The 12,037-nt window shown below is 31.4% G+C and overlaps 1 protein-coding gene across 1 annotated transcript; it reads left to right on the top strand.

Moving 5' to 3' along the window:
• Positions 1 to 1,525: 1,525 nt before the first annotated feature.
• LOC110106855 lies at positions 1,526 to 5,081 on the top strand. The gene is made up of 2 exons (XM_020836907.2): positions 1,526 to 1,685; positions 4,220 to 5,081. Exons 1-2 carry the CDS (start codon positions 1,641 to 1,643, stop codon positions 4,853 to 4,855), a joined length of 681 nt encoding a protein of 226 aa, XP_020692566.1. The 5' UTR covers positions 1,526 to 1,640; the 3' UTR covers positions 4,856 to 5,081.
• Positions 5,082 to 12,037: the final 6,956 nt, after the last annotated feature.

The raw sequence follows: 12,037 nt of genomic DNA, 5'->3' as shown, positions 1-12,037 counted from the left end.
GTTCAACCAATGCAAGCATCTTAATAAAACATTATTCTATTTATTAAGTTTGAGCCGGACATAATTTTAAAATAATATAAATCTAAGTCCCATACTTCATCACTATTAGTGCACTCTATAAAAGTTTTCTCAAGGACCACATTCATGAAGTATTTATTTCCATCTAAATAGTCATCTATTAACTTACTGTTTATACTCATCTTCTTAAATTCCTCAGATAAAAATTCTTTAAATATCAACCTGATGATTATAGCTAATTCAAAAACTCAAAATATTTTGTTTCACTTCTAATATTGAACAAAATAGAGGATCCCTCATTCTCTTCAGTATTGATCATCCGCAATAATAATTAATGAATTTAAGGCCCCATTGAATAGCAATTTAAGAGATTTGAAAAAGCTATTAAAATGTGAATTCCTCATTCCTTCTAATAAGATCAATAAGCCTAAACTTGTCTAATAAGATTCTCCATTACACCATCCGTGTAATGTCTCTGTTTAGATATGATTCGAGTAGATATTTGTATGCATATAAAAAAATCTTCAATAAGTAAATTCCATATAAGATAATAAGGCCAAAATAAAATGGTTTGAAACATTGTCAAATAATGCTCAAATCTTGTTCAAATAATGTCAACATTATTTGAACAATGTTCGATTTTAGCTCAAACTTTATTCAAAGGTTGTTTCAATCATATTTGATCATTATTATTGTTTAAATCTTATTCAAATATTGCTCAAACTTTCTATCAAAACTAAGTCAAATCTTTTTCAAGTTCAAATAATGCCGGAATATGATTCAAATATATTTGTAAAAAGGTAATATGATATCTAATGACACACAGAGTTTAGGGTTTAGATTTCTATTGACTTACTCAAATCAAAATAATCAGAAGTATAACATCACTTTTAATAGATGATTAGAAGGTTGACATTGTTGGTGTAAAGCTTTCCTGCAAATTGATCATATGAGTTCTAAAATTGCTAAAAATGGAGAAGATGTTGGAAAGAGGTCTTAAGTTCTAAATGAATTATCTATATAATGTATGGACTTATACTCTATAACATGCATAACATTGATAGCATAAGTCCAATAAAATCTCTTGAAAGTTTGGGAGAGCTTTGAGAGAGTTTTCCAACTCCTATGATAATTTAAAGTGAAATAAATTTTCAAATATATTTATTTAAGAAAATAAATAATAATAATCTAAGTTTTTATTTGGGATAATTTTTTAACTGTTTCTTAAAGCATATTTTTAGTATCAAAATTAATTTTTTTTATAAAAAAATTATTTTAAGAAGCATAAAAAAAAACCGTCGCAAATAAAACCTAAGACTATTATGAGACATAAAAATTAAATTTCCCTCTATATAATTATTAGGAAGAAATTTTTGCCCAGGTATTTCGGCCGAAAACTGATCTTTGTAAAAATATATAATCCAAAGGGTTTTTCGGAATTCCCAAAAAAAAAAAAAAAATAAGGGTTTTTCGGAGAAACACCGCTTGATATAAATTAAAATTGATCCTGTTTTTACCAAAGTTTGGGTTGCAAGATATTTTGGCCACAGAAAAGCAATCCACCATTCCGTCGAGCACCCTCTTCCATTTCTGCTCTTACTGTTTTTCTACATGATCGGGAAATGGCGAACAGCATGTGCTCCTACCCGTGGGAGATCCCCTCAGCTGTAAGTTTATTATAATTTCTATATGTTTCCATTTTCTAGCAACCAAAAGCTGTTACCGTACTAGCGGGGGTATCCGTTTTTTATTGCCATTTAATTTTATAAGCGCTTGAATTTAAAAAAACCAGTTTTTAGGGGCAGTTAAAGAAGACATTTTGGAGTAGACGTTAAAATCTTCTGAAGAAATATATATATTTTTGGGGTTGAAGTGAGCAGAACGCTAAAATCTTTTGGAAAAAAAGGTTTTTTTTTATTGCTTTTCATGAAAAACCACCCTCGAGGCCTTACAGCTTATAGGGCTGAAGTGATGAAGCTATGGGGAGAAGGAGAGAGATAATGGCATGGTTAATCAGCGAGATATAAACTCTGAAGGTTGTGATACACAGTTGTAAGAAGGAATCAGCGAGATATTGCAGTGCTAACGAAGAGCCAGTGTTACCGATGCTTATAAAGGGGCCAACTTGCCCATTTTAAATTAGGAAAAAAATAGAAGGCACAACCGGTTTTTAGGGGTTATAGAGTGCATTTTCTTTCCTTCTTGCATCAAGTAATCACTGATTGATGAATCAAGTAGCTCAGCTTTAAAACATTACTTGAGTTTTTCTTTTGGCGTGGGTGTTGCTTGTGCTCTGGATATCATTGCAACCTCGGTTAAATTTGATTTTAAAGCCATTCCTCCCTTTTCTTATTCTTTTTTATGATTTGAGGAAGATGTCTGGCAAACTTGGTCATGTGACTAGCTCTCATTAGAGTTGCTGATCCAGCTGAGTCAACTTGTTTAATATATAAGTTCTAGCACAAGTTTCTTAATTTTCCATGGGAATCTAGGCCTCGTTTGGTTGGCTGTAAGTTCTACGTTTCCAATTTCAATTAGTGAAAATATTATTATTTTACTGTTTGTTTATGCGACTTTTTCAAAAGACCTTTTGCTACACCTCCGTATTTTCGCCGATCTGAGAAGAAAAAAAATTATACTTCCGTTGTAATACCTCCGTTTATGAACAAAAAAACGTCGGGGGAACCAAACGAGGTCCTAGTCGCTTCATCCAATAGTTTCTGTTGTTAAAGCCTTCTCTTCTTAATGCATTAGAAAATTGTGTACCTAAGCTTTTAAGGACCTAAATTTCTAATGGGCAGATGTCTTAAGAAAAAAATCAGGCAGAAAATGTCTGATGAAAGGCTGAAGATTTAAGTTCTAGGTACACATTTCTTAAATTTTCATAGGAATCTAGTTGCTCTATCAAATAAATTTCATTGTCAAAGCGTTTCCTTCTTAATGCCCTAGAAACTTATGGGGTACATACCTAAGCTCTTAAGAACCTAAATATTAGTTAACTAAGAGAATATCTAGGTGGATTTCTTAAGCAAAAATATTAGAAAGAAAAATGTGCCCAATGAAGGGTTGAAGATGCACCAATAAGATAGGTGAATAAAATTATGTTCAAAGGATTAGTAATAAAGATAGTAATGTGGATAGAAGTTGTGCGTAAAGACAAAAGAAAAAGAAAAATATTACTGGGAACTAATGAATAAACTGACCCCAAATAGTTGGGATAAGAATGGTAAAGATGGTGAGGATGCTGCAAGCAAGTTTGATAATCTTAAAAAATTGTCTTTTTCTATCTGAATTTTATCATTAGGAGTTTTGACTTTAGAATAAGATTGTAAACTATTATAAATTTTTCTTAAAAGATGCTTGATGGAAGCTTCATGCATTGAGCATGCTTACTCAAGGATGCATGCTATTTAGCCTATATCAATGGGATTGCTTTGATTTGATATATAGGTGAACTAAGCCTTAATTTTTAATTCATTGGAGCTCAAAAGTAATTGAACAATTTCTTTGTCCTTCTCTTGCATTGTCGCATCTAAATATATAATTCTATTGTTTTAAAATAAATAGCTATAGTGTGCTTTCTACTGGTTGGATTTATGAAAACTCTCTTTTCGCCAAATTTAGCATTAATGACTTCAGGATCCCTGTATTATACCTATAATTACTGATCAACATTTTGTGTAATTATATAATATTGAAAACTAAGGAAATGAAAAGGTGGGTAATAGATAGCAAATTGACTATTAGAAAATTTAATCCTAAAGTCAGTAGGTTACAGACACCCAATTCGCTTGCCAGGATCAATTGTGGATCTAATCTGAGTTTGTGCTAGTGAAATTAGGTAAACCTTTTAGGGAGACTTTGCCATAACATAATTTTGTCTGGTAAGTGACAAAGCTCATCCTGATATTTCATTGGAGGACTGGATTACTAGAATAACCATACAAAAGAAAAAATGGAAGAGGTCAGATACAGGACTGGATTACAGAATTGTCTGCAGAGGGAGTGTTCCAAAACTCCATTGTCTTCTTAATTTTAGTTCCATGCCCTAATTCTACCTAAGAGTGATCATTTACAGCATACAAGAAAACCTGATAACCCTCTGATAAGTGATAACCTAATAACAAATAGGTCTATAATTACATAATACCCACTAAATCACCCATTACATTTATTCCTAACAGCTCTACAATCTCTGCAGGTAAAGCTCAGGCACTTCTCAAGTTGTATTCGGGGTTTCAAGCAATATCCATCATGCATGAGATCATTTAGTGAGAAAAAGTTTGAGCACGCTCCAATATCGTTATCTTATGGATTGAGTGATTCTAAGAATAAGATCAGATGGGGAATGATTGTTGCTAGGAATTATGGTAAGAACGTTGCTGATGAACCAAGCAGTTCAGAATCTGTTACCACTGAAAACACAACTTCAAATGACCAGTTTTTATCATCTGAAGGCATGGAAGAAACTCCACCTCAAATGCCAAAACCAATTCTGAAGAGAGCACCTCTGACAGCAAGGGAGAAGCTCAGAGCTGCAAGGGTTCTCTCAAAATATACTGAATCAAAGCCCATAAAACCAGCAATGGGAAGCAAAGTTCTGGATGCTTTAAGAGAGACAGACAAAGGCAAGAAGCGCTCCGGCCTCCCTGAAGCTCCCACAAACTTGTTTGATGACAGCAATCGTGGATTATCGAAGGAAGGCTGGAAATTTCAGCTTCCTGGGGGCAATGATCTCTTCGTTGTTGCCTTCTCCTTTGTCTTCATCAGTACTGTAATGTTTGCAACGACTTATCTTGTCTGGAAAGTCGGTGCAATACATTTTAATGAATTCTAAGGTGGCAGAGGAATGAAAGGCTACCAAACGTCTCTCAGAATGTGCGGATAGGCCACTGAAAGTTACAGGAAAAGTATGAAATTGTAATACTCTTTGTGCTGCATAGCCTGCATGGTCATGATTTTTTGCTTGTAGAATTTCTGGTGAGTTGTAGACTCATAACTCTTTGTATTTATTATTATTCTCATAATCAAATCGTAGCCTGCATGGCCTTTTATTCTCATAATCAAAGAGAGGTGCGAAAACATAACATTAGAGATTGAAAGTTGGAGAGGTACTGTGGCATCAACGAGGAAGTATTTAGGGAATATTTTATTTCATAGCTCTAATATCATGTTTGAAGGGGAGAGAATTGAAATGGACTATATATTTACTAGATTGCCTTCATGGTACTATCATATATCTTTATGTAGCTGATATGGGAGGATAATAAAAGAAAATATAATAGATGAAAATATCATCAATAAAACAAAATATACAAAAATAACAACATCAAGTAATATCTATAATGGGGGATTAAATAACCATTAATATGCTTTGAAATAAATAAAATGCATGGAATTGCACATCATTAATCAAAACTTGTATTTCATTAATGTGAAAGCATCTTCAATGATAATTTGATCTCTCATTATAGAAATTTTACTTAGGACATCCTTAGCAATTTATTATCCTAACAGGGTGATGCGTTTGTCTTCAAGAGGGAATGATTTTTTTGCTAATACACCATGTATTGCTAAGTATTATTGTGTATTACTAAATATTCAAGTTTATATGAATACACAATACTTTTATACAGCTGTGCATTAGAGAAATTATGTTGAAAAGTATATATATATTTTTGCTAATACGCACTGTGTATTACAAAGTATTGGCGTATATTGTTATGATTTTGGCTTAAGCCTTAATGGCTTCATAGATTTGTTCAATTGAGAAGCAAACTAAATATATAATTATTTGATCTAAGTTTTATAAGTTTTTTGTAGGGGAATGAGATTCTGGATTGAAATTATTTGAAGTGAACTGCTGTATATTACTATGTACTATTGTGTATTGTTGTGCATTACTGTGTATTGATATGTATTACTATGTATTGATATGTATTAATGTATATTTTGCTTTGTATTTTATTTTGTATTGTTATGTATTTAAGCTTATATGAATTCAAAATATTTTATTTTGATCATTTGAAAGCTTTTTGAGCTTTTGCAAAGTTGTGTATTAAGAAAATTATGTTGAAAAATATGTTTTTTTGCTAATGTGCATTATGTATTGTTGTGTATTACTAAATATTCAAGTTTATATGAATACACAATATTTTATTTATTCATTTGAAAGCTTTTTGAGATTTTACACAGTTGTGTATTAGAGAAATTATGTTGAAAAATATAAGTTTTTTTTGCTAATACGCATTGTGTATTGCTATGATTTTAGCTTAAGCCTTAATGACCTCAAGGATTTGTTCAATTGGGAAGCAAACTAACAATATATTCATTTGATTTAAGTTTTATAAGTTTTTTTTAGGGGCATGAGATTGTGGAATAAAATTATTTGAGGTAGTTACATGTGAAGTGTTTAGTGAAAATACAAACTTATAAATAACCACCTTTATTATGTTATTGTGATATACTATTAGCATCATTTATAGTTATATACTTTTTTGTTTACAAATCAAATTGGACTTTTATATAACCTTGAATACATATCAATACACAATAATACATAATAAAATATACATTAATACATAACAAAATACAATAATACACATAAAAAAAAATGATACATATTAATACACAATAATACACAACAATGCACGGGAATACATAATAATACACAATAATACATTATAATATATAATAATACACAACTTGATATCGTGCATGAAAGTTCGAGGGGGTTGTTAAACCCTAAAGAACTAGTCTCGAGACTAATTAAGAGTGGGGGGAGAGAGAGAGAGAGAGAGAGAGAGAGAGAGAGAGAGAGAAGAGAGAGAGAGAGAGGAGAGAGAGAGAGAGAGAGAGAGTGAATTGGTTCAACAAAAAGAAAATCATATTCTTAAAGTTTTTTCAACATTTGAAAATAGATAATCAATACAACATAATATCAATCACAAATTTTTAACAAGCAGTTATTATCCAAAATAAATTAAAAAATAAAGCTCGAAAAATAAAATCAGAAAGAACACATCAAATTTATGGTGGTTCGGTCTCACACTTGACGCTACCGTCCAAGCCTCTCCCAGGAGGCCCCTCCCGCAAATTAGGGCTGCAACGAACCCAAACGTTTGACGAGCTTACCGTTGTTCGGTCGATTAAAGCTCGTTTGGATCAATTTAATTTAAATTAAACAAACAAACTTAACAATATTTTAAAAATAACCAATTCTTAAATAAATAAACTTGAACACTAATGTGTTCGGCTCATTTATGTTCACGAACAACATCATTTGAAGCTCATGAACAAACTCGACATTAAGCTCGACAAAAGCCTGATTCATATTCGATTTTGAACTTGTGAATAAGCTCGATAAAATTAATTAATATTTGATTATATAATATGCAACATGTAAGTTTTATTTAAAAATATATTCATATTTATTAATGTTATTTTCATTTTACATAAACAATTGCTTTTATTATAAATGTATTTGTTCATAGATATGTTCATGAACGTGTTTGTTTGATAGTTTAAAAAAAATTATAAAATATGTTCGCGAACATGCTTGATATAATCGTTTATTAGGAAGCTCGATAAAGCTCATTTGTTAAGTTAAAGAACATCTAAAAGTAGAGCTCGTTATAGCTCGTTCATGCTTGTTTGTTTAAAGCTCGAAAAGCACTAAACGAATCGAACATGAAATGAACATGAACTGAACATGAACACTCATTAATTTAAATGAACCAAACATGAACATAAATAATAAAGCTCGAACAAATATGAACCAAACTTGAACAAGCTGATATTAATGAACACAAACATGAACACTCACATACTCGACTCCGCTCGGTTCGTTTGCAGCCCTACTCCCAATATTGCACTAAACATTTAGTGACTCTCCTTTAGCCCCAACAGCTAGGCAGAGAAGCCCTTACAAAATCACTTCTACCTTCCCTGGTGCGTCGGAGTAGCAGAGTCCTTCGACACTAAAGAGATCTTCATCTTCCCAAAACTTCCCTCAAAACGAACAATGAATTCGATGGTACTAAGATGCAAGCTTGACGGAGCAACTATGTGAAATCCCCTCCACACTCTCTTGAAACCCCCTCCAAAGATCATCTCCCTCTTAAGCTCCATCCTTTCCTCTCTCCCTTTCAAGTTTTCTCTTCAAGTTTTCTCCAGAAGAACGAAGTCACAATGGCAGCCAAAGACACTTACAAAATGCCTTGAGAAAGATTAAATAGAGGGCTTAAAAAACCCTAAGAAATCAATTGTGAGACCTCGTTTCTAGGCTTTGGTGACCTGCTGGGCTTTGTAAGCTCATTATATGTGGTTAAGATTTTCAGGTCCGAGCAAGGAAACTGGAATGGAGTTCGATCAGAATGTCAGACGAATCCTTTCACTATTGATATCTGGGGCATCACATCAATTCTGGCGGCAAAGATTGTCAAGTATGATCGTAGGATTGTCTAGTATGATGTGCTTAAATAGAGGGCTTCAGGTCCTAAAAACTCAATTATTGCGCCAAATATCATCATGTACGATCTTAGAATCGTTTAGTACGATGTGCAGAATTTGACCTAATAGTCTTGGATGATCTCAGGATTATCCAGTATGATCAGTTCAAATTTATACATATCGTCCAATACGATATCGGGGATCGTCTTGAATAATTAGAAGAAAAATTATGGTATTTCATCTAGGTCAATTAAGTATCATCCCATGTACCTTTCAAGTCGTCCAATACGATCTTCATTGATCGTTCTCAACGATCGGATTGAACACATTAACCATAACTAGTTCCCTAATCATAAGATTAATTTAGACATGATTGTCATAGATCATCCAATACGATGTACATCGTCCTAGATGATTAAAACAAAATATGAAATTCAAAACCTTAACTAAATTATGATTGTCGGCTATTTTTCATGATCATAACTGATCATGCTAGACGATCTAAATCGTCGAGTATGATTAGTTGAAGAGTTGATCGTACAATACAATATAAATTGTACAGTACGATTAGTTCAAAATTGAACTTCTGGTTTTGACACAATCTCACTCTCCTTGAGTGTGTGTGTGCATGATCACCAAACAAGCATACACCCTTATAGGACTTGACTCAAGAAATAAAAAATACATTAATGAATATTACAAAAAATGTTACAGCAAAACATATTCTAGACAAACTTAAATCTTGAATCTTCGTTAGATGGTGCACGGTGTTCCTAAAACGTTAGTATACACTTAAACAAAAATATATTGTAAATACAAGTAGACAATAGGATGTGAGCCACAATGTTTGTTCTCATCAAAAATATAAACTCGTGAGCTCGAATTGCAATAGTGCAAAAAAGCATCAAAATACATAATAATTTATCGTTGGAAAATGTATTGATGTGTACAAGCTTTGATATAATGCAAAAATATCACATAAAAGAAAGAAGAAAAATACATAATAATTATATATGAGAGAATAAATGAACTTCCAAAAAAAATATAATTTTACATAGTTGATTTGCAAAACATGCATTTTTGTGACATTCGACATATAAAAGAATACATTCTAAGTTAATGTGTGCGCCACATCACAGCAAACACATGCAACATCATATAAAACACATAAACGATTGTTGCATAGTTTATAAATTCCTCATTGAAGATTTCAAGCTTGTTTGAGAACTTGAGCTATTTGGAAGGTGAAAAAAGTTATGTTGTATTTGTCTCTACGATAAATTTCTCTATTGAAAAATTAAGCTCAACAGAACGTATATTGCCTCATAATATACATTGAAAAGTAATTATTAGGTAAGTAAGTTTCATCTTATTCTTAAGTTTTTTCTTCTTTCTCAATGAACCTTCAGAGAATGTGACGTCAGTCAAATCTATTTCCATCTTCATGACGTGTTTCTCGTTTTTCTTTCTCAAAAGGTACCCAAAATTTTATTTCGTAAAAATCCTAAATATTTGGGAGCTATAAAATGCTCAGGATTTGCTCGGTATTGCTAAGGATTTGCTCGGTATTGCTAGGTATTTGCTCGGTATGGCTAGAAAAAACTAGGTACAACTCGATATTTGCTAGGTATTTGAAATATATCCAAAAGGTGATGGGATGTTGTTCGGCTCGTCAAGGATTTTTAAAAACACACGCGCTAGAACCCAAAAAACAGCGGGTCGGGTCGGCGACTTTTCTTCATGCTACGTGTCGCTAAAATATTGGTGGCCGAACGTAGAGGAGCGTACGTTCACCGGACCAAATAAAAGTTCGTTAATATGCCTATTGCTTCGTTACCGTGCTTTGAATTTAGTTATAGGTTTTGGTGACCTGCTGAGCTTTTTAAGCTCATTACATGTGGTTAAATGACTTCATGTCAAGGCAGGGGAGCAGGAGTGTGAGGCTAGTCATAATTATTCAGGTTATATTTTTTTTAGTTATTCTTTTGTACTAAGGACAAGATATAATTATGATATAAATATGTAGATCCTGAGTACTATATATGATTTTGAGAAAGAATATAAATGTGTAAATTGATATATTAAATTATAAAATATGTTTTATTGTTTATTACTGATAGATGATATTGGATAACTCTGGTTGTTGTTTATTTAAAAAATAAATAAATAATTCTTGTAATTTAGATTTTGGGGCATCACAATTACATAAGAAGTGTTTAGTAAAAATACAATCTTATAAATAATATCGTTTATTATGTACTTTTGGTATACTATTAACATCCTTAATAGTTATCTGTTTTTTATTTGCAAAACAATTTGAGATTTTATGCAAGCTTGAATACATAATAATACACAACAATACAAACTAAAATACACAATAAAATACACAACAATGCACAGTAAAATACACAATAATACTGTAAAATACATAGTAATACACAACAATACACAATAATACATAGCAAAATATATAGCACTACACAGTAAAATATACAACAATACATAGTAACACACAATAATGCACAATAATACACAACAATACACAACAATGCATTATAATACACAATAAGACATATCAATACACATCAATACACAAAAATATATAGTAATACATAACAATACACAATAATACACAGCTTGATATCATGCAAAAAAAAAAACGTCAAAATACATAATAATTTTTTTGTTGGAAAATGTATTGATGTGTACAAGTTTTGATATCATTCAAAAAAGTATCAAAATGAACAAAAATATCACATAAATGAAAGAGAAAAAATACATAATAATTACATATGAGAGAATAAATGAACTTCCAAAAAAGTATCATTTTACATGAAATTTTACATAGTTGATTTATAGAAGCATGTGTTTTCGAGGCATTCGACATATAAAAGAATACATTCTAATTTAATGTGCGTGCAACATCACAGAAAACATATAAGTCATTACTGCCCAGTTTGTAAATTGCTCATTGAAGATTTCAAGCTTGTTTTAGAACTTGAGCTATCTTGAAGGTGAACACAGTTTTGTTGTATTTGCCTATACGACATATTTATTTATTGAAAAATTAAGCTCAACAAAATATATATTGTCTCATAATATACATTGATAACTAATTATTAGTCAAGTAATTTTTTTCTTATTCTTGAACTTTTCCTTCATTTCTAATGATCCTTTAGAGAATTTGATGTCCTCCAAATCAATTTCCATCTTCATCAGGTGTTGCTCGTTTTTCTTTCTCAAAAGGTACCCAAAGTTTTATTTCTTAATAGCCATAAATATTTGTGAGCTATTGCAAGTTTTTTTTTTAACATAAAAATGAGTGAATTGTCGTGATTTCAAAAATTTCATGACTGAGCATAAACAAAAAAATAAGAAATCTACGTGTCACTATTTTATTGGAATCCGAACGTAGAGGTACATCCGAACTCCACATGTAATAATTTTTCCTACAAATGATATAATTTTCTATTTCCAAGAGCACTATTCTCTTTTGAATACACTATATTTATAGTCATCAATTTCAAAATAAAAAATGATTTAAATAAACATTCCAAAAATTATTTAG

This window comes from Dendrobium catenatum, unplaced genomic scaffold (genome assembly GCF_001605985.2).
Source record: "Dendrobium catenatum unplaced genomic scaffold, ASM160598v2 fragScaff_scaffold_231, whole genome shotgun sequence".
In the NCBI taxonomy this organism is placed as follows: Eukaryota; Viridiplantae; Streptophyta; class Magnoliopsida; order Asparagales; family Orchidaceae; genus Dendrobium; species Dendrobium catenatum.
Note: the sequence above shows the minus strand (reverse complement) of the source record. Positions and strands in the feature narration are given on the sequence as shown.

What these genes read in the sequence shown, in the direction of transcription:
- LOC110106855 (XM_020836907.2), top strand. Translation starts at nt 1,641, where the DNA reads ATGGCGAACAGCATGTGCTCCTACCCGTGGGAGATCCCCTCAGCT. An exon ending in CGTGGGAGATCCCCTCAGCT is followed by an intron (nt 1,686 to 4,219) that starts GTAAGTTTATTA and finishes CAATCTCTGCAG; the next exon opens with GTAAAGCTCAGGCACTTCTC.